General features: G+C 38.9%; 3 protein-coding genes and 1 pseudogene across 3 annotated transcripts in view; all 4 read right to left on the bottom strand.

Annotated features, from left to right (window-relative positions):
* The window catches only part of LOC131327952 (receptor-like protein 33), a 32,946-nt gene extending 27,370 nt beyond the window's left edge, over nucleotides 1-5,576 (bottom strand). Inside the window, exon 1 of the mRNA XM_058361069.1 lies at nucleotides 3,435-5,576. Coding sequence (XP_058217052.1) covers nucleotides 3,438-5,576 — 2,139 coding nt within the window. The 3' untranslated portion in view covers nucleotides 3,435-3,437. The remainder of the gene's footprint in view (nucleotides 1-3,434) is intronic.
* Nucleotides 5,577-10,404: 4,828 nt separating this feature from the next.
* Nucleotides 10,405-12,885, bottom strand: LOC131326060 (receptor-like protein 33). Its single transcript, XM_058358649.1, has 2 exons — nucleotides 12,757-12,885; nucleotides 10,405-12,680 (listed from the first exon to the last, which is right to left on the bottom strand). The coding sequence occupies exon 2, from the start codon at nucleotides 12,174-12,176 to the stop codon at nucleotides 10,596-10,598; it is 1,581 nt and encodes a 526-aa protein (XP_058214632.1). The 5' UTR covers nucleotides 12,177-12,680; nucleotides 12,757-12,885; the 3' UTR covers nucleotides 10,405-10,595.
* A 1,960-nt stretch (nucleotides 12,886-14,845) lies between these two features.
* LOC131326061 (receptor-like protein 7) overlaps nucleotides 14,846-23,791 on the bottom strand; it is an 85,660-nt gene continuing 76,714 nt past the window's right edge. Inside the window, exons 2-3 of the mRNA XM_058358650.1 lie at nucleotides 15,453-15,518; nucleotides 14,846-15,117 (exon numbers count right to left, since the gene is read on the bottom strand). The gene's annotated coding sequence lies outside the window, so the exon portion shown is untranslated. The remainder of the gene's footprint in view (nucleotides 15,118-15,452; nucleotides 15,519-23,791) is intronic.
* Nucleotides 16,374-19,718, bottom strand: LOC131326055 (receptor-like protein 7; annotated as a pseudogene).

Raw genomic sequence — 23,791 nt, 5'->3', positions numbered from 1 at the left:
ATGGTCCAAACAATTCGTCATTTAAATTGCGGCTTTTTCATCATTTAGTGAAAAACCAAACTGTTTGGGTACTGGTAAGTCCCTAATCCGTATGTATTAATCAAAACTATTCACAAAACCGGAGGTTGCCCGTGTCCCCCGCCCTGAATAGACACAACTAGTGTTGGCTTTTCCCTAAACTATTCTTGAGTTTTAGTGGAAGAACCAAGAGAAAATATGGAGAAATGGGGCTACCTTTTCAGCCGAAGGAAAAATGGAAGAACAGGCCGGGGAAGAGATATTGCTCTCTGGAAAGCAGAGCAAAGAAAAAACGTAAAAGAGGGCCTGCTAACTTTCTTAAATATTAGGGTAGACTTACACATAAAACAAACTTGGGCTATAGCAAACAAAAGAGCCCAATTACAAAAGGAAATAAATTGGCCCATTAACATTTGGCCCAAACACAACAAAATAAGACAAGGCATTAATTTTAACAACTTGATTCTTCTATATATATTTTCTTGCTTCCCCTTCCGCTCCCGCTCCGTGCAACTAATCTTCCGACATCCAGTAGTTTAGAAATGTAGTGATCATGTGGGAAATTTAACTAGTTACTCTGAAGGCCAGGTCCTATGGTATTTCCTTTGATGTGTGATTAGTTTCTCTGAAGGTCCTATGGTCCTATCAGACTTTGACTGCTATATATACCACCTTAAGTTTAGGGTCTTTGGCTCTAGTCTTTCATTCTTTTTTTGATCTGATAGTCTTTCATTCTTGCATTTTTGAAACCAGTGGACGGAAAGTTGGAAACCCACTGCACCACTAACTTTGTTAATGATTTAGTGCACTAGAGCTTTTTTAATTATATGCTTAATTGGGTTGAATAAACAAACTATCAGATTTGGTGTTCCCACTTGCCATTTCATCTGTTAATTAGAAAAATACTAGTGTTTCAATTCTGATGTTTTGTGACAGCGCCAATGGGTTCTGTGGCTAGCACCTGAATCTGACCAATCTAAGAAATGGCTAACATGGGTGAGAAACATTGTGTGGAGGTGCATCTAGGTATCAGACGTTTCAAACCTTAAGATGGAGGGTACGGAAATATGGATCCAGATTTGGGCCCACCAATGTGGGGATACATAACATAACTGTCTTATTATGCTCTTATAACGAAACAATTGAAAAGGATGACATGACAACATAATTCTTTCTGTTTTTCTTCATATTTTTACAAAGAAAAACTAGAAATTTCACAACTGCGTCCTCTTTGAAACAGCCATATCCAATCCCTATCCCACACCCGTGTCGTGTCGTGTTAGATGGGTACTTCTCCCTAGTTGATAGATCCATATAACAAAGGTTATGTTGGTACCACAAAAGATTGTTGGATTCCTGTTCCTGTTATTATGTGACATTTTCTTAAGTCCGGTTGTTCGTTGTGCTTGTAATGGCTAGAAAAAGTTTATCAAATCAAATTCCTTTTCATTGCTTTTTGCAGGTATATCCATCAACTACATGAAAAGAATCGAATTTGAGCAAGTGGACTCCGGCATCTAGGATCATTGATTGAAGACTTTGAATCTCTATACCACGAAAAGATCGAGGCCTTTAGTGGGTTTGTCCCTTCTCTATCGGCTCTTTCTTTGGTGAAGTTGTTAGAAAGAAGCCACCAATGTTTGATCAAAAAGACTCATGTGAAATGCAGGAATTGACAAATTTAACAGAATTTTGTTCTGATAGTCTTTCATTTTTGCTTTTGTTGAAACCGTGTCAAACCAGTTGATGGAAAGTTGGAAATCCAAAGTGTTCGTTTTCCTTTCATTTTTGCTTTGTTAATTATTTACAGCACTAGAGCTTTTTTATATGCTTAATTTGGTTGAATAATTTAACAATGAACCCAATGTGTTCCCACATGCCATTCCATTCCTTTTTGCAGTTATATATATATATATATATATATATATATATATATATATATATATATATATATATATATATATATATATATATCCATCCGCTACATGAAATTAATTAAAAGACTCGAATTTGGGCGTGTGCACTCCGGCATGCATCAAGGATAATTGATTGAAGACTTTGAATCCCTATTCCACAACCATATCAAGGTCCTTAATTAGTGGCTTTGTCCTTTTTCTTCCATATCTTTCTTTATTCAAGTAGTTAGAAAGAAACCACAAAAGTTATATCAAAAGATACAGGAGAGAGGGAAAGTCTATAATACATCCCCTTAAAAGGGTGTACCATATACAGCTATTTTATGGTTTATTCATAACATTTTGGCGTGTTTCGTAACTTTTGTTCTAGAATTCATAACTTTCAGCAGTACGATTCGTAATATTTTCATTATGATTCATAACATTTTGGTAGATCTCATAACTTTTATATGATTCGTAACTTTTTAGCAATACGATTCGTAACATTTTCTCTATAATTCATTACATTTTGGGGGGTGCATATAATACACACCCAAATAAGGGGTGTGTATTATTCATCTATTACCAAATTAAACTTGTGTTGCCTAACCTTGCCGTGAGGCTCGATTGTGTGCGATGGGAATGAGAAAATCCTTGCAAAGCCATGCCTATGGTTTGTGCATCTACTCGTGGATGTTATATATGTTGGTGTCCGAAATTTAGGCAAATTCATGGGTTCGTATACCTGTTATTATGTAGAGTCTTGTTATTGTTGTTCTCCATAGCGCTTGGAATTTGGGTTCATGCTTACTGGGAACAATGAGTGTACACCATCATGGAAAAAATATCAGATTGATCCGCTTATCAAACATTTGTGATTTCGATACATTTGGCTTCCACAACGTATATAGATGGCCGGTCTATATATTCAAGATCACAATTATTGTCTAGTTATTAGAAGACACTTTTCGTCACTAACATAAGAAATCGGTGACAAAAATTTTCGTCACGAACGTTGTTATTACCTCTAAATGGTGAGTAATCTTGTCACCAAATTAGTATTTTTTTTTTCAAGTCCAGACCCAGTGACTGCGAGATGGAATGAATATGCACGATCTTCTCTCTCTATCAGAATTTCAGAAGTTAGATTTCTGTTGAATTGAGTTTTTTCATAGATCACGATTCAGAGTTCTTGTACGTCAACAAGGAAAAATTGATGCCTATCCCCGAACCCCGAATGTACGTACATATCTTCTATTTTATGAATCTATGACACACATGGAACATGATACGATACCAAACTTGATCCAGGAAACTAGAGAGATGGGGAATCTATGACACACATGGAACATGATTCATATCAAGATTTTGCAACTATGCCTGCACGTTTCAAGTCAGTGGAACTGCTATCTTGACACACGATGGACACAAACCCTTACCTGATTTTACTTTATTGAAAAAAGTTGAGCTAATTACTTAAAAAAAAAAAAAACATAATCACACTCTGCTTCAAGCACTTACCCTTCAGTGGTGTTGGCGTCTCCGAAGCTGGTTTATGTTGTTTCTTCTTCTTTGATGTCTTGCTTGCTCCTCTCGATGATGGAGAATCCTCACAATAACTCTATCAAGAGGTTTGTAGTAGTATTGTCTCCATCTTTTCGAGTATAAAAGTGGCCCAACAATAACTCCAAACCCCACAGTATACCCCAACGTAGCAGTTATGTAGACCCAGTTAATCTCATTCTCTTCGGTATATGATTGTGTACCATCCAATGTCGGCGGTGCCGATTCTGCTTCCTTGCAACAAGCGGTCAAAGGAGCTCCCCATAATCCTTTGTTTCCTTTGTACGAAGTTTCTGGAAATGTTTGAAGTTGTGGGCCTCTTGGGATCATTCCAACGAGTTGATTGTATGATAAGTTCAGGAATGAAAGAAATGTCAGACTTGCAAGTGTCACCGGGATGCTTCCTCCAAGCTTGTTCCATGAGAGGTCAAGTGATCCAAGCTCTGTTAAGTTTCCAACAGATGATGGGATTAAACCAGTGAGGACATTGTGCGATAGGTTGAGAACATAGAGGGATTTTAGATCCCCAACTATATATGGTATTTCTCCTTTGAACCTGTTGTTTGAGAAATCGATGGTGGTAAATATATTTAAGATCTTCACAAGCTCCATTTCTAACCCTTTGTTGATAACTGTCACTGAATCCTCATAGTAGGTACCATAACTCAACTCAAAACCCAAGTGATTGAGATGTGGTGTTGCATTACCCCTATCCATCATTGCCTTTCTTTGTGAAAAGAATTTTGGCGGCAAAATGCCACTGAAGTTGTTCAAAGCTAGGTCAATGATTTGAAGCTTTGGCCAGATATAATTATGAATTCCTTGGCAGCGAATATTTCCATGGAACTTGTTGGATCGTAATACTAAAACGTGCAATTCTGATAAGTTCGCCAAGAAACAAGGGAAATTACCATTTATGTTGTTGTTACCGAGATTTATAACCTCCGCATTTGCACAATTGGCCAGGGATTTTGGAACATGCCCTTCCAAGAGATTTTCACTCAAATCAAGTGTCCTCAAAGTGCAACCTTTTGGGAACATCCCCATTAGGTTACCAGTAAGAAGGTTATTTTGCAAATTCAATACACGAAGGGTCGCAGTCCCTTTATCTATCAAACATTGGGGTATAGTGCCAGTGAATCTATTGTTGGACAAATTAAGAACTTCAAGGTTGCTCCCATTGCATATTGATGGAGGGATGGGTCCAGAAAGCATGTTATGTGAAAGAGAGAAGAAATATGCTGTGGAAATACGGTTGCCAATTTCAGCTGGGATAGAAGAGCTGAAATTATTCCTTGAGTAGTCCACATAGCGTGTTGAATCTTGCGGTATTGGTATTTCACCGCAGAGCTGATTTGAATGAAGGTCAAGGACTTGAAGAGGAGGAAAAACGTATTCCCGTTGGAAACCCACTAGGAGATTACCAGAAAGATTCAGCTGATTTGCATACGCACTAGGAGATCTATCACCAACGTTCCAAATCCAATTGGGTATTACCCCAGAAATTTGGTTGTTGGAAAGGTCTAATAACCCCAACATCGATTGGTTCATTAGAGGAGGGAACTTTTGCAGCGTGCAAGAAGCCAATCCTAAAGTGTTGAGTTGGGGAAAGGACGATAAGATAGAGTCACTGATGCTTGCATTGACTGACAAGCTATTGTGTGAAAGCTCAAGCCATTGAAGATTTTGAAGCGTATGAAAACTTTCTAGCTGTATCGTGCCACTTAAGTTGTTGGAAGAAAGTAATAGATAAATGAGACCTTGAAAGCCAAACAAGTATGAGGGAATAGGCCCTTGTAGTTTGTTACCTGTCAAATCTAGTAAAACCAAAGGAGACAAGGAACCTTTTGGAAGAAATCCAGAAACTTCACTGAATTGGTTGTCCTGAAGGGCAATATCATGCATTGATGGAAGGGAAAACAGATAAGAAGGAATTGGACCTGTCAGAGCATTATAAGAGAGGTTTATGCTAGTGAGATTCTTGGATCCCTGCAACGAAGGTATGGGACCCGTGAGATTATTTGATGAAAGATCTAAGTAAACAAGGTGATCACTTAGGTTTGCAAATGAATTCGGAATCGATCCAGAGATGGATTCCATGCTCAGGTCGAGTCCTATAACACGGCTGGAATCGTCACAATGCACACCATTCCATTGACAACAATCGTTGCTTGGATTCCAATTCACCAACTTGACAGAGGATTTTGGATCGAACTTGAGGTTGTTCTTGAATTGAAGCAACAAAGACGTTTGATCCTCCGGACATTGGCTGTGTACTGGAATGGTGATAAAGCAGAAGATTGTGAGTGTGGTGATTGAGAAAAACCAGGTAAAGAGTTCGATTCTCATTTTTTTTAGTTGTTGTGTAGCAAATTGGTGAAATGGTAGATGAATCGCTGATATGAGGAATGTGGCTTTCATATATTCCAGTGGATTGGCCATTCAGCTTTGGTGTTTGCTTTGTGGACTTGACTCATTATTCCAAGAACCAATTTAAAAATGTAGGCTAGGATTAAAATATGATGTCTACAGTCCCCAATATTATATACTTCCACCGTCCCTTTTCTAGAGTCCAATGTTTTAGTTTGGATTGTCTCTTAATTAATAAGTGTCCATTTTATAAAGTTAGTAGATAAAAGTTGATACATTTTCTATTTTGTCCTAAAAGTATATTTCATTTTGAAAAGTTAGTGAATAAAAGTCTAATGATGATGTCTCCATAAAGGGTAAATAGGAAAAGTTACAACTTTTAGATTGTAATAATGGAGAGACTTATTCACGGAGGCTCTATGAACAGGTTGTTCATGGAGGTGCAATCGCAACCGTCCATTCGCGAAATTAATAATTGAGATTTGTTTTCAATTTTATTAATTTTTACCAGTCAAAACTGCTTTTCAATCTGGACCGTCCGAAACACTTTTGGACGACCGCGATTGGGTTCTGTAATTACTTATTTACAGAACCTTACATAAATAAGTTTTTCTGGTAATTAATAATGATGCCTTCATAACTAAATAGTTGGATTTACGAATTGAGACTCTTAAAAAGGGACGGAAGCAGTAGTCTTGTTTTGCAGGTTGATTTGGAGTTTTCCTTCCTCTTCTGTCATTTTTCCTCATGAGCTATTCTATTCAGCTCAACCACTTCAACACCAAGCAGGTATCATTCCAAAGTTACGTTGTAAGGTTTTACATTTCATTTTCCAGCTTCATCAATTGTCTTAAGTTGGTTTTCATTGTGCTCGAAGTGTAATATGATGTTCTATCCAGTAGCTCAGAGTTTACGACCATAGTAAGAGCATCTTCCTATTCCGTGGCGAATCCACCTCAGAAACCTTGCTCCCGCTCTCCCAAATTAGAATCTCCTCTAAAGCTAGCTCCATCAAGAAAAAAGCGCGCTCTCCCAACTAGGATGTAAATTTGAAAAGAAAAGCTACAACATTATTTTCTCGAATTTGCACAACTACTTCTTATATGAATAATATTTACTTCTATGACCAAAAAAAATGCAAAGACAATAATTAAGAATTGATCACATGTATATTCGGACTAGTGTCCAACTAACAATTACATACACGCTCCTATATACTCTACCGACCTTATACTCTTTCATATTCTCTCGCTTCCCCTGCACTAGCTCCTGCTTCGTCAAGCTAAGCTTACGACTCTTCTAGAGATACTAATGGGTTCGAACCTCAAATTGTGGACCAAATCCAATATTTTAAAAAATGTAGTTGTGTGATTTGTTTCCTAGTCTTCCATTATTGCTTTGTTGAAACCGTGTCAAACAAATTGATGGAAACCCGCTGCACCGCTAATTTTGTTAATGATTCACTGCACTACGGCTTTTTTTATATGCTTGAGTGGGTTGAATAGACAAATTAACTATAAACTCTTTTGTGGGTTGAAAAGCTCTTGATAAAAGCTCGGCGGTATACTAGCTACTACAACAAATTAAAAACTGTTAGGAATAGTTTTTATTCGAGAGGCGTGTCTATTCAGGTTAAATAAATAGACGTGAACATTGGAATTAAGCACAAGAGGTGTGTCAATTCAAGTTAAATGATTTGACATGACCAGACCAAAAAGTGTGACCATTGGGGTGTAATGAATAGACATGGCTATTAGAAATAGCCATGACTATTAGAAATAGTCATGATCTGTGCCTATAAAAAGGCAAAGGGTTCTACGAATTCGAGGTTAAGGATAATTAGAACAATATGATTGTTGTTTCTCTCTAGAATTATCTCCTACATTTATTTTGGTGGGCTTGCAAAATCCGAAGGTGTTCGGGTCTTTCTTCGTTAGTGCATAATGCAGTTAGACAACAGTTGGAGACTGGGCTTCATTTTATCTTGGAAGCACATTTGCTGTAACCTGGTGCACACCGAATTCTCTCGAATTGGTGGGGCAAAGATCGTTTTATGGACAGCGACATGGTAACGTGACTTGAAGTATCTTTGTTTATCCTCTTTCATCAACAACGACGAAGTTTTGCACCAACAGAAACCACGTTGCACCATGGCCGCCTATCTGGCCAAAACATCCCAGGACCAGTAGCAAAAACAGAGCTTCAGAGATGCGAAATTGCGAACTTAGGCATCAGAGAGAAACATTCCTGGATAAGTCCCCCCAAATGCTCCGGTCTGACCTGCTTCTTGCAAAAGTCATTAAAAAGAAAACGAGAATCAGTTGATTATGAAAACCAAAAAGTAAAGAAAATCAAACCGTCCCTTGCTATGCAAACTCTGCAGCCTTGTTGAGTTTTTATGGATTGATCGCGGATAAGTTCGGATCAATATATCCTAAAGGTTGCGAAAAAGGCCAGCTTACCAGCATAGCCTGGATTTGAAAATGGATTCGTATTCATGTTATTACGTAAAGTCTTGGTAGTTTACTGCCCATAGGGCTTGGAAGCAGGGTCATTATAAACCGTGTTGGATTGATACATATGCAAGTTCGATACGGTTGGCTTCACCAATATAGATGGTCTATATTTACAAAATCAAACTTCTTGCCTATGTACTCGAACACAAATGAAATGAAATCACGTGCTACCATTTTCGTATTGATGAGATCTTTTTCATGAATAAGCTACACAAAGAGAGCTGCAAAATTCACACCATCATATCTTCGAATTCAGGGCTTATGATCGGCCCATGGTCCGGAGAGGGAGAGGAGCTTTAACTCCTTTTGAATGCTTTAACACATTCTCAGTCTACTATGCAAGATAGTAATCTGGAATTTAGGCGTGTAGGCTCAAGCTCTGGTCCTTATTGGTGTGTTGAAACAATGGAGACTCTACCCTACGGTTGTGTTCTTTTTTGTTAATTGGAGATTCTTAGCTGTTGGAATTCCATCAGAGCAACTACTGGGATGGTGATATATTAGATGATTGTAGTAGCCATTTCTCCATCTTTGACAAGTCTGTTTGGATGGCTGTAGATTTCGAATTGAGTGATTCCTTATATCCATGAGAATAGCTCAATTTTACAAGTTACATTTGATGGTTTAGAAGGGATCTAGACATTGAGTTTGAGAGTCATCTAATGTATTTGAAATAGCTACTATGTGGTAGTACAAGTGATTGGAATTCCCTCATGTTAAAGAGTAAGATAAATCGCAAGTCGAATGGACAATTTAAACCCCTAACATATAAATATGTAACCGGATCTCATTTCGAGGGTCCTTCATCTCCCATGAGTCAACGAGCTCGAAGGCTTGGAGAGCATCAGTTTTCGTGGAAAACGGATATCAAATTCGAACCTCAACCATTCCTGCGGGAGCCTAATGCCAGCACACACCTCTATAACGGACTCTGTTTCGACATTCTCTGTCTTCTCCCACAAGTATACATACTCAAGGACTCGGTGCTTTAATTCTTCCGGGCAATCAATCGTCATATGGACGATTTTGTGCCAAAGGGCTGATGAAGCATGAAGCGAGGCATGCGCTTTAGTAGTACAGTGAAGCGCAAGTCGGAAAAAGAGTAGAATATATACTTCATAAAGTCACCAAATCACCTAGAGTGGTGCTATATAGTCCCAAAGTCATTAACCCAAAAATAGTAGAATATATACTTCATAAAGGGGCGTGAGAACCAATCCGAGTAATTCACCGCTTTTTTTTTAGAAAAATTTGCCTCCAAAAAGATAGGGCGACGCCAAAAAGCCGTATAGTGCAGGAGCAGTGACCAAATTACCGGATTTCAGACATACCAAAAAATAAAAAAAAGTAACCAAATTAGCTAGAGTGGTGCTATATAGTCCCAGAGTCATTAACCAGTCCTCAATCATTGGTTTCCACTACGACTATCTCCAACCCAATACTTTCAAATAGAGGATCAAAATAATACTATTTCATATTCATAAAGTAAATTTAGAGGATTTCATTATTCATCTTTAGAGTATCTTCAACCCAACATCCTCCATTGCCCTTTTGAGAGGATAGAAATAATGGATTTTAATCGAAAGTGAATATAAAGAAGTTTACTATTCATACAAACTCCAATCACAAACTTCTATATCTCTAGATTCAACTCTATTCAATAACTTCCTCTCTTTTGCTCCTATCGCTATTAACTCTTACTCAAAAGCTTCTATTTATTGAACACTGAAAGATAAATAGTATGAGCTAAATTCATTACAAACCACCGGGTCCGCTAAGCCCAATTAGAAAAGCAGCAAATAGACAAGTACCATGTCATGCCATAGTATTACATGCTCGCAACTCAAGTAACTGAAATTACTTGAGTTGATGCTGTTATATTAGATATTTGTTCATGATGTGATTTCTCCATATTTGACCGGTCTATTTTCTCCATATGATTAGTGCATTTTCCAATTTGTGTTTTGAATTGGTGTTTAATGAGGAAATATACCATATCCTGTGATTAACAACAATTGAATCAAATTCTAAAATCGCAGAAATAACCTGTGAACTAAATAGGTCCGAAGCCAAACAAAAATATTGTATACAATACGAAATCTATGACGCACATTCGACGGAATAGTAAACATCCGGTGGGAAGCTACCCCGGCCTATCTCGCCACCCAATGGACACAAACCCTTACCTAATTTTACTAATTATATGAAACAAAACTAAAAAAACAAATTAAACTTACCCTTCAGTGGTGCTGCCATCTCCGAAGCTTGTTAGAAAAACATACTTTCTTGATCGCTGCTCTCGATGATGGAGAATCCTCACAATAACTCTGTCAACAGGTTTGTAGTAGCATTGTCTCCATCTTTTCGAATATAAAAGTGGCCCAACAATAACTCCAAACCCCACTGTATACCCCAACGTAGCGATTATGTAGACCCAGTTAATCTCATCATCTACTTCAGTATATGATTGTGTACCATCCAATGTTGGCGGTGTCGGTTCTGCTTCCTTGCAACAAGCATTCAAGGGAGGTCCCCATAATCCTTTGTTTCCTTCGTACGAAGCTCCTGAAAATGATTGAAGCTGGGTGCCGCTTGGGATCATTCCAACGAGTTGATTGTATGCTAAGTTCAGGAACGAAAGAAATGTCAGACTTGCAAGTGTCACCGGGATGCTTCCACCGAGTTTGTTCCACGAGAGGTCTAGTGATTCAAGCCTTGACAAGTTTCCAAGTGATGATGGGATAGAACCAGTGAGGGCATTGTGTGATAGGTTGAGCGCGTATAGGGATTTCAAATCCCCAATTGTATCTGGTATTTCTCCTTTGAACCTGTTGTTTGAGAAATCGAGGGCGGTGAATATAGTTAGGATCTTCACCAGCTCCATCTCTAGCCCTTTGTTGATAAGTGTCATTGTATCCTCATAATAGGTACCGGTAGTCGTCTCAAAGCGCAAGTGATTGAGATCTGATGGTGGATTACCCCCATCGATCATTGCCTTCCTCTGTGAAAAGATTTTTGGCGGCAGAGTACCACTGAAGTTGTTGAAAGCTAGACAAATGATTTGAAGCTTTGGCCAAATATTATTATGGATTCCTCTGCAGTGAATATTTCCATGGAACTTGTTGGATCGTAAAACCAAGACGCGCAAGTTGGATAAGTTCGCCAAGAAGCAAGGGAAGTTGCCATTTATGTTGTTGTTACCAAGATTTAAAACCTCTTCATTTGCACAATTTGCCAAGGATTTTGGAACCTGCCCTTCCAAGAGATTTTCACTGAAGTCAAGGGTCCTCAAAGCGCAATCTTCAGGGAATGTCCCCGTTATGTTACCAGTAAGATTGTTGTTTCGCAAATTCAGTATTCGAAGGGTCGTCGTACATGTATCTATCAGACATTGGGGTATAGTGCCACTGAATCTGTTGTTGGACAAATCAAGAACCTCAAGGTAGCTCCCATTGCATATTGATGGAGGGATGGGTCCAGAAAGCTTGTTATGTGAAAGAGAGAAGAAACTAGCTCTGGTAATGCGGTTGCCAATTTCAGTAGAGAGAGAAGAGCTGAAATTATTCCTTGAGTAGTCGACATAGGATGCAAATGATAACGGGATTTCACCGTGGAGCTGATTGTAATGAAGGTCAAGGACGCGAAGTTGACTAGGAATAAGGTATTCCGGTTGCAAACCCACTAGGAGATTACAGGAAAGATTCAGAATAGCCATACCTCCACCTCCACCACCAATATTCCAAATCCAATTTGGTATGACCCCAGAAATTTGGTTGTCAGAAAGGTCTAAATCATGCAACAACGATTGGTTCATTAGAGGAGGGAACTTTTGCAGCTTGCAAGAAGCCAATCCTAACCTTCTGAGTTGGGGAAAGGAGGATAAGCTAGAGTTACTGATACTTGCATCGACTGACAAGCTATTGTGTGAAAGATCAAGCAACGCAAGATTTTGAAGCCTATGGATACTTTCTAGCTGTATGGTGCCACTGAAGTTGTTGAAAGAAAGTGAGAGGTCTCTGAGACTTTGAATACCAAATAAGTAAGAGGGAATAGGCCCTTGTAGTTTGTTACTACTCAAATGTAGTGAAACCAAAGGAGACAACGAACCGTTTGGAAGAAACCCGGAGAATCGGTTGTTGTTAATCCAAATGGTCTGCAGAGAGGGAGAGGAAAAAAGAGAAGAAGGAATACTACCATTGAATGAATTATACCCCAGATTTATATATACAAGATTTGAAAGGCCTGCAAAGTAAATGGAAGGAACTGGACCTGTAAGAGAATTCTGAGAGAGGTCTATGTCAGTGAGATTCTTGGATCCCTGAAACGAAGGTATTGGACCACTAAAATTGTTGGCTGACAAATTCAAATATCTTAAATTGGTAAGGATTCCAAACCTGGATGGAATTCGTGTGAAGTTGAAGCAGTTGTAAGCCAAGTTCAGCTTCTCTAGAAACTTGAGACCGAAAAGACTGCTGGAGTCGTTTAAACCTCCAGAGATTGTTTCCATGTTCAGGTCGAGGCCTACAACACGACCGAAATGGTCACAAGTCACACCGTTCCATCGACAACAATCGTTGGTTCGAGCCCAATTCACCAACTTGACAGAGGAATTTGGATCGAACTGGAGGCTGTTCTTCAATTGAAGCAACAAAGATTTTTGATCCTCCAGGCATTGGCTGTGTACTGGACTGGTGATAAAGCAGAAGATTGTGAGTGTGGTGATTGAGAAAAACCAGGTAATGAATTCAATTCTCATTTTCTTTAGTTGTTGTGAAGCAGCTGGTGGAGATTGTAAGTGAGATCCCATACAAGTATATTATATATTATAAAAATTCATTTGTCTTTTCTTTTTTGTTTTTTGGATCCGCCTTCATTTGTCTTCAAAGACCAAGACTTTAGTGAGTGGCTTTGGAAGTCGTCTTCAAAGACCAAGACTTTAGTTCGAAACCACTGCACCACCAATCTCGTTAATGATTTTAGAGCTTTTTTAATTGCTTAATTGTGACGGTATGAGGCTCAATTGTGATGTATTGTGACGGTGCCAATGGTTAGTGCAGTAGCTAGCACCTGAATGCAATGTTCTATCTTACGGTGCGAATATTTTTGTGGGTTGTATTCCGGTATTGGACGTCTCAAACCTGAAGATAAGAGGGCATGTAATTATGGATCCAAATGTTGGCACCGATATGAGGATACATGAATTAATTATTTAGGGGTGCAAAAGAGCCGAGCCGAGTTTTGTAGTGTTCAAGCTCGGCACATTTACTAAACAAGTCTAAAATTCGAGTTTGAGCTCAGCTCGTTTGTAAACGAGTCTAGCCCTAAACGAACCGAGTCTGGCTAATTTAGTTAGCAAGCATCTTCAAACGAGCTGGGCCAATTAAGCCGAGTATTAACAAGCCGAGCCACAACTGCTCGCGAGCAGTTTGTTTCGTTTGTAGCCCTATAATTATCTGTTATTATATTTTTTAATGAATAAGCTACACAAAGAGAGCTGCAAAATTCACATATCATATCTTCGAAGTTCAGGGCTTATGATCGTCCCATGGTCCGGTTAGGAGCTTTAACTCGTTTCGACTGCTTTAACACATTCTCAGTTTACTATGCAAGATAGTAATAAATCTGGAATTCTGGCGTGTAGGCTCAAGCTCTTGTCCTTATTGGTGTGTTAATTGGAAATTCTTGTTAGCTGTTGGAAGTCAGTGATGTAGTAATTTTTCCATCTGAGCAACTACTGGGATGGTGCTATATTAGATGTTTGTAGCAGCCATTTCTCCATCTTTGACAAGTCAGATTTGATGTCTGTAGATTTAGATTTCTAACTGAGTGGTTCCTTACTTCCATGAGAAAGGGATCTCGACATTGAGTTTGAGAGTCATCTAATGTATTTGAAATGAGTGGTGCTATGTGCACCGACCAAAACCATACCGGACTCTGTTAAACAAGTTCAAGGGCTTAGAGAGTGTTAGTTTTCGTGGAACATCAAATTTCGTTTGATGAGTAAAGGAAGGCGTAAGATTTGAACCTCAACCGTTGGTACCCCAAACTATCATATGGGCATGTCCCAGCAAATAAATTCTGTACCGGACTCTGTTTCAACGTTTCGTCTTCTCCCACAAGTATACATGCTTGAGCGCTCGATGTGTGAAATTTTACGTGGAAATCGGATTCGGAAAGATGATTTTGACTCCGAATGAAAATAATTATACCTTAAACCCCGTATCATCATGTCTGCATTCTTGAGGACTCGGTGCTTCTAATTCTTCCTGGAAATCGATCGTCATATGGACAATTTTGTCCCAAAGGGCTGTTGAAGCGCGAAGCGAGGCGTGCGCTTTAGTACAGTGAAGTGCAAGTCGGAAAAATAGAGTAGAATATATACTAAAAAAGTTACCAAATCACCTAGAGTGGTGCAGCTGGTACTATATCTCTAGATTCAAAAAATAATTACAAACCTCTATATCTCTAGATTCATTTCTGTTCAAAAAAAATTTCACTTTTTCTCCAATTGTTTTTAACTCTTACTCGAAAGATTCTATTTATTGAACACTGAAAGATAAATAGTACTGAGCTAAATTAATTACAAACCACCGGGTCCGCTAAGCCCAATTAGAAAAGCAGCAAATAGACAAGTACCATGTCATGCCATAGTATTACATGCTCGCAACTCAAGTAACTGAAATTACTAAATGACATGAAACTAAGATAGCCAACTTAGTGCCCAATGCTAAATCTTGTCCCTTCCAAGTGATCGCCTGAAAAGGGGTAAACAAGTCCAAGTGAGATTTTCGAATATCAAAGTTACAAGTTTAAGTTTACCATGGAATTGACAAAACAATTAAAACAAATTCTATAATCGTATATAGAAATAAACTGTGACACTAATTAGGCCCCAAGCCAAACAACCATATCCCATATAATATGAATTCTATGATGCACATCCAACGGAATAGTAAACATCCAGTGGGGAGCTACCCATAAGTTCTATGAATATTATAAACTTGCACATTCTTCTTATGAAAATGCATAATTAAAACTGTATGTGATTATAAACTTCAAAATTCATGATGTAGCTGAGGGATTCGGAAACTCGCCTGCCAATATATGATGTCGTGCAAAACAGGGTAAAAGGATTCCTACTCGAACAATGTCGTCCCTGAACGAAATAAGCGGAGGGTGACTAAGTAATGATACAGAGTACCTCTAAAATATCAGTATTCTCAAATGCTAGGTTGCGGTTTGTCGCAAATACTCTTAGTTTGCGGACACTTTAATCTTTTGTTTTTCACAATTTCCGTCATGTTTTCTTTCATTTCGTTTCGTTTGTTTCTTTCTCTTTTTTTTTGGATCATTCCATCGTGTTTTCTGTAAGCATACTTTTCTTTACATAGTCGAATACTCTAATTAAAGATGCATGCTAAATGCAGATCAAAAAGTAAATTAATGATGGTAAATATCTTGCGATGCTCGATAAGCTACGAAACTTGATTCAAGAAACTAGAAAGATGGTACACAGAGGCGGAGCTGTAAGGGTCAGTCCCCCCAACTTTGGAATTTCTTTTTCTAGTTAGTTTTTGTTTGACAAGAAAAATCCAACACTAGTACTATATATGGGAAAAGGGATGAGGCCGGTGGGGTTTGAGCCTCGCCTTATGCAAGGAGTATAGGGACTGGTGCCCACTATTTGACTTTCGCTCCATTTGCCAAATGTGAAGTGAAATAATACTTTCAGAGACACCATATATTTTGTGATTTTAATATTCAAGATACATTTTTAGCATATTTAATTGAATTATGAACTCTATTTTTAATATACTTAATCAATATACAAAAAGTCATTTTTGTCGAATTTTTTTTTCTCCTCTGGCCCCTCCTAAGTAGAGATTATGCCTCCGTCAATGATGGTTCATGATAAGTATCACAATGCACAAACCCTTACGTGATTTCACTTTATTAAAAGCAAATTGAGCTAATTAAGTAAACGAACACAGTTACGCTCTACTTTGAGCACTTAACCTTTAGTGGTGCTGGCGTCTCCGAAGCTGGTTTCTGTTGTTCTTCTTCTTTGATGTCTTGCTCGCTGCTCTCGATGATGGAGGATCCTCACAATAACTCTATCAACAGGTTTGTAGTACCATTGTCTCCATCTTTTCGAATATAAAAGTGGCCCAATAATAACTCCAAACCCCACAGTATATCCCAACGTAACGGTTACATAGACCCAGTTAATCTCATCCTCGTCAGTATATGACTGCCTTCCGTCCAATGTTGGCCTTGTCGGTTCTGCTTCCGCACAACTGGCAATCAAAGGAGTTCCGCATAATCCTACATTTCCTTCAAACGAAGTATTGGAAAATGTTGCGAATTGATAGCCCTGTGGTATCCTTCCGACCAGTTGATTACATGATAAGTTTAGGACAGCAAGAAATGTAAGGCTTGTAAGCATCACCGGAATGCTCCCATTTAACTTGTTAGCTGAAAGGTCTAATGATTCAAGCTGTGTCAAGTTTCCAAGTTTTGACGGAATTTGACCTGAGACGGCGTTTCTCGATAGGTTGAGTACGTGCAGGGAACTCAGAGCTCCAATGGTATCTAGTATCTCTCCTTCGAAACTGTTCCCAGAGAAATCAACGGCAGTAAACAGAGTTAAAATCTTCACCAGCTCCATCTCTCGCCCTTTTGCGGTTACAGTTACTTTATCTCGATAGTAGTAGTTATTAAGCTTCAGGAACTCATAACGCAGGTGACTGTAACTTCTATCAATCATCATTGCCTTCCAATGTAGGAAGCTTTTCGGAGGCAGATGACCGCTGAAGTTGTTCAAAGCTATATCGATGATTTGAAGCTTTGGCCACATACTATTATTCAACCCTGCACATCTTATGCCCCCCTTGGAAACCGTTGGACCGCAAAACCAAGACACGCAAGTTGGACGAGTTTTTCAAGAAGCAAGTGAAATTACCATTCATCTTGTTCCTGCCAAGATTCAAAACCTCCAACATCACACAATTCGACAGAGATTCTGGAACATTCCCTTCCAAACGGTTCCCATTCAAATCCAGTGTCCTCAAAACACATCCTTGTGGGAATGTTCCAAATATATTACCAGAAAGACTGTTGTTTCCCAAGTTCAGTACCCCAAGAGTCACGGTAGAATTTTCAATCAGACATTGTGGTATAGTGCCACTTAACATATTGTTGGACAGATCAAGAACCTGAAGGTAGCTCCCATTGCATATGGATTGTGGGATAGGTCCAGTGAGCGCGTTATTTGCAAGAGAGAAGAAATTAGAAAACGACATGCCGTTGCCAATTTCACCAGGGATGGTGGTGAAATTATTGCTGGAGTAGTCCACGTACATAGCCATTTCCGGTGGTAATGGAATTTCACCGCCAAGCTGATTGGAATGAAGGTCAAGAACACTAAGCCTAGGCATGGTATATTCGCTTTGTAAACCCACTAAGAAATTACAAGAAAGATTCAGATAAGCGAGACTTTGATTTCCGACATTCCAAATCCAATTAGGTACTACCCCAGAAATTTGGTTGTCCGAAAGGTCCAAATGGATGATTCTCGATTGGTTAATCAGAACAGGAAACTTTTGCAGATTGCACGAAGCCAAACTCAATACAGTAAGCTGGGGAAAGGAAGACAAGCTAGAAATATTGACGCTTACGTCGACTCTCAAGTTGTTGTTAGAAAGCTCAAGTCTAGTAAGATTTCGGAGTCTTTGGATACTTTGTAGCTCTACGATGCCACTAAAATTATTGAAAGAAAGTGAGAGGATATTAAGCCATAGGAAATCAAAGAAATACGAGGGAATAGGCCCTTCTAAGTTGTTACTACTCAAATCTAGTGTATCCAGTGGAGACATGGATTCATTTGAAGACCCAAAAATTTGACCACCAAATCTGTTGTTGGAAAGCTGAATTTTCCGCAGAGAGGGAAGGGAAAACAGAGAACAAGGAATACTCCCATTGAAAGAATTGTATCCTAAATCTATATACACAAGATCCGAAAGCCCTTCAAAGTAAGTGGGAAAAACTTCACCTGTTAGCGCATTATGAGAGAGGTCTAAGTAAGTGAGATTCTTGGATCCTTGAAACGAAGGTATTGGACCACTAAAATTGTTTAATGAAAAATCCAAATAAACAAGCTGGCCAAGGTTTGCCAATGAATTCGGAATCGGCCCACTGAAAAAACACAAGGGAATCTCTATCCTTCTTAGCTCCATCAAATTCCCAATAGATTCCGGTAAAATCCCTGAAAAATTGGTGTCCCTAAGCACCAGATTTCGAAGGGATCCATTTTCCGGAAAATCAGGTAAAGAACCATTGAGCAGTGTATTGCTTGTCAAATCCAGAGTCTCCAGTGTTTGTACCTGCTGCAAAATGTTCTCTGGAAATGCACCGTACAAATTCGAAGAACTGAGCCTTAATACTTTCAAATTCGGTAAATCTGCGAAGAAATCCGGGATCGGACACGAGAGATTGTTGTTACTCAGATTGATTTCTGAAAGAAACTGAAGATTGTGAAGTGAATGATCAATAGGGCCTGATAGATAGCAATTTGACAAGCTCAGTTTATTCAGGTGAGGCATTGAAGAAGAAATGGCCCGACCCGACTCATACCCATATGCAGATATATTCACCCCATCCAAATGAAGCTCTTTAACCACACTAAGGTTACCAAGAAGTGTGATTAAATTAGGGTTTTCAATTTGCAATGGAGGAACACGAGGAAAATACGGGGTGGACAAATCAAGGGTAACCAACCTTGTCAAGAGTGATAACCCAATTGGGATTTGCCCAGAAAATCCAGAATTTGACAAATTCAAATACCTCAGATTGGTGAGGATTCCAAAACTTGATGGAATTTTCGCGAAGTTGAATCTGTTGTTTGCCAAGTTCAGCTGCTCTAGAAACTTGAGCCCGAAAAGACTACTTGAGTGGTATAATCTTCCGGAGATTGATTCCGTGTTCAGGTCGAGACCTGTAACACGGCCGAAATGGTCACATGTCACACCATTCCATTGACAACAATCGTTGCTTTGAGTCCAATTCACCAACTTTACTGAGGAATTTGGATTGAATTGGAGGCTGTGTTTCAATTGAAGCAACAAAGATTTCTGATCCTCGAGGCATTGGCTGTGTACTGGAATGGTGATAAAGCAGAAGATTGTGAGTGTAGTGATTGAGAAAAACCAGGTAACTGGTTGAATTCTCATTTTTTTTTAATGGTGGTTGTGAAGCAAACTGGTGAAGATTGTGAGTGAGCTCCCATAGAAATATGTTACACATATTCATTGGACTTTGGAAGTCGTCTTGGGTCACCCCTTCTGCTTTCCAATTGCTGTTAATGGTAGGGAGACTTATGAAGTGACTTTGGAAGTCGTCTTCCATTCTTGCTTTGTTGAAACCGTGTCAAACCAGTTGATGGTAAGTTGGAAACCCTACGTGTTCCCACTTGCCTTCATCTGTCAATAAAAAAAAAGTTCAACTTAATTGCTTGTGGTATGAAGGCTAAATTCTGATGTTTTGTGACGGTGCCAAAGGTTTTAGTGTAGCTAGCACCAGAATGTTATGTTCCGTGGTTTTAAATCGCGGTATCGGTCGGCGTAACGGTCGCGGTCACGAGTAATGGATATCAAGAGTATTGGTCAATGTGTAACAGGAATCAGATACCGCACTCATGAATTTTTTTCAAGGACTAACAAGTGTAACGGGGTGTAACAGTCCTATATGTAACGGGGTGTAATGGTCCCGTAATGGTCCTATAACGGGGTGTAACGGCCTTCACGCAATACGTAACGGCTGTAAAGGTCGATACGCATGTGAATTTGCATAATGCCGTTATTTTCACCCGTAACGGTATCAGGCCTTCAAAAATCCATTACATAACGGCCGTTACGCTACGTTATGGCCGTTTTTTAAAACCCTGTTATGTTCTATCTTACCGTAACTCGGGTACGAATATTTTATGGGTTTGTGTCTAGGTATTGGAAGTCTCAAACCTGAAGATAGAGGGCACGTTATATGGATCCAAATTTTGGCACCGATACGAGAATACATGACATAATTATTTAGGGGTGCAAACGAGCCGAGCCGAGCTTCGTAGTGTTCGAGCTCGGCTCCTTTATTAAATAAGCATAAAACTTGAACTTGACCTCAGCTCGTTTGTAAACGAATCGAGCCCTTAACGAGATGAGCGTGGCTAATTTAGCGTTAAACAAGGTAATGAACTAAATTCTCATTTCTTATTTATTTCGGCTGTTGTGAACCAAATTGAAGATGGTAAATAAAATGCTGAAATGAGGAAGGTGGCTTTGATATACTCCCTCCCTCCACCCAATTTGTCCCTCGTTATTTTCTATCTAACTTAATAAAAAATCATTTGGATCATTTAGTTAATAATACTTTTGCCGTGCAAAATGAATTTTGTTCGATAAATTTCAATTATTTTTATCAGTCAAAAATTTTAAAATCACATGAAATCTTATAAATTGAAATATATATAAGCAATCTAAAAACAGTACGAACTTTCAAAAGGACTAACACATTAGCATGGATGGGGGTATTAAGAACAGAGTGCCTTTCAGCTTTCCCTGTTTGGTTGTGGATTTGATTTATTATCACATGAGCTAATTAAATATGTAAGCAAGAATAAAGATGTCGTGTCCGCATTCCCAATTTTAATATAGTTTCTTTTTTCGTGGCTAATGTTTTTGCCACTTCCCTATTTGTTTGTTAATGCCACTCTCTTTTTTTTTTTATTAGGGTGAATTTACTAAAATACCCTTGTACTTTATGATGCTAACTTTTTCTCACTTTCTTAATGCAAGTGTGTTTTAGTAAACTCACCATAGCAAAAATAAAAAAGAGAAGTGACATAAATAAATAAGGGAGTGATAAAATCAACTACCTTTTTCTTTCCTCTTCTTCTGTCGTTCTTCCTCGTTGAGTTATTCTATTGGCTACTTCAAGACCAAGCATGAAGGTACTATTCCAACTGGGGGGGTCCTCTTCAATACCTGAGATAGTTGTTGAAGGTGTCCCCACAAGAATACTCTTACCGTAAGAGTATTTTGTACTGATAGTCTGGGACAGTAACTAGAGAGAATGCCATCCCTTTTACAAATCAGGTTTCAACTTCATCAGTGGTGTTACAGCTTCTAACTACAATGGACCACATTGTCCTTTTGTACCATGTGAACCGTAAAGGTGCGAAAATACCTTTTTTTCATATACTACAAAAATACATTGTGGTTCGTTGTAATTAGGATTCAATGATGTCAGATACATTTCGTCGAACTTCCTAGCGGCGGCTACGCCAAGGGAGTAATTTTGTCAAGCAACATGAGGTCTTTCGTAATTTCCCAAACGTGAGGAGCAATCGGTGATGTTTAGAAGCCTCGGGGGTGGTTTGGACAATCGGTGATTCCACGGATGACATCAGGAGTGTAACCAAGCACTTCCCTGCCTTCAACACTGGCATAGAACTCTGAATTTGAGATTCAAGAACCCTTAAATGCAATGCCAAACCCAGTTCAGTAATCAGTTCGTTGAGAGCCACCTGGGATTTTTCTTGCTCCACCGAGAGTCTCTGTGCAAGTCCACCAAATCGGTTTGAGTCCGCTCAAAGATTGTCAGCCATCGGCTCTGATACCACTTGTTGTGAGTCTGATTCGCTTGAGGTTCTCCATTGTGCGCACAGGCCCAATCAGTTGGGAAGTACCCACAGAGTCTACACCACATCATATAGATCCAATATACATTGAATGACCTATATCCACTTAAAAGACTAAAGCCTTGCAAGTGGTGAGCGGTGAACCATCCAATTATAAATTAAGGTCCAACTCTTTTTCTATTTATCACATGTTCCTAACAACCAAAGTGTTTTTGACAATCTGCATTGAAAACTAATTTTGATCGGTAACAAATAATTGTTACCAGTCGCAATTACAAAGCAATCTCAACCATTGATTGCTGAAGTGGACGGAAGAGATTGTGCGGAGCCGTGAAGAACTTATTCACGGCTCCTGTCACGCCCCAAATCCGGGAGCATGACCGGCCGTGTACCATGAAGCAATCATGAGACACGAAGCCTAATTAAAAATATTTCTAACAACTTAAAACAAATAAAGAAAAACTGGATATTTTATTATAATAAAATGCGCGACATCTAACCAATATTTTTCTTAAGCAAACGATACAATATCCGATATTTTCCAATCTCCAAATTCCACAACGAACTGCCAATTAATAAAAGTGCGAAAGCGGTTTGACACGATAAAAGAAAAAAAAATGCAAATGCCCTAGAGATCCAAACACAAGGTCCCGATAATGCCGCAGAGTCCACTATAACGCTCCATGAACTAACCTGAAAAAATGTGGAATAAATCCGTCAGATGACGGGCTCAGTGAGTAGTTAAGCATGCTAAGGGTGATAATATAAAGTGGCATACTTTTGAATGAACGATAATGAGGGTTCCAAGAAGTGGTTTCAAATTAATAAGGGAGATAGATAGTTCAACGAATACTAACAGCAAACCAAATACTGAACAAAATGATCAACAACACAAATAGTATCCACAAGACGAATACAGATTAATGAATAATATGAACAATAATCAAATCACCACAATAATTATACCAAACAATGAGTCCAATAATATCCAAAATATGAACAACGATAAACGAGAGTCTAAACCAAAGTGGGAACCATAATCACCAATTACCAACTCATCAACTGCCAAATATTTTCTCAGGGCTTAGCCCATTGGATCCAACATCGTACTTAGAGTCACCATAGGATGGCGCTTGGGACCTTTTCCCCAAGCCGATCCGGAATAGGGTCACAGGGTATTCCACAAGTCTTTAATTTCCCTATCCGTTGAGCACTAGAGTCAAAGGGTATTTCACAAGTCTTTTTCGACAAAATCACCAGGATATCTCACAGGTCTTTTCCTTGGATTTTAATAAATACAAATATAGTCCATGGTCCCAAACACAAATAGAACTGTCACGCCCTCGATTTTCAACATAATTAAGTAATACATTTTAAATAAAGAGCCTCGCCTATCATACATATTACCCAAAAGAGTTCCCACCTGTCTTAAGTTACAAATCAAATCCCCACGATCAAAGGTTTCCAACTTTGGCGCTTTGGCCTCAAAAATACATAAATGCAAGTACGATTCTGTTTAGAATATTACAAACGTTTAGTCAAAAGGATTAAGATAATGAGTTACAATTACATCTCTGTCAAAATGAAGTTAATACAAAGATGCCAAGTAACTACGTGAGGTTAACTTCCAAAAAGTCTTTCATTCCCAAGCATACATAGCATGCAAGCTATTGTCCAGCATTTTGTCCTGAAAAGAAAGATTAGGTTGAGCTACACTAGCCCAGTAGGAAAACCTTTACCAG

This window comes from Rhododendron vialii, chromosome 5a (assembly GCF_030253575.1).
Source record: "Rhododendron vialii isolate Sample 1 chromosome 5a, ASM3025357v1".
Classification (NCBI taxonomy): domain Eukaryota; kingdom Viridiplantae; phylum Streptophyta; class Magnoliopsida; order Ericales; family Ericaceae; genus Rhododendron; species Rhododendron vialii.
The sequence above is the reverse complement of the archived record's forward strand: the minus strand, read 5'-3'. Positions and strand labels throughout refer to the sequence as shown.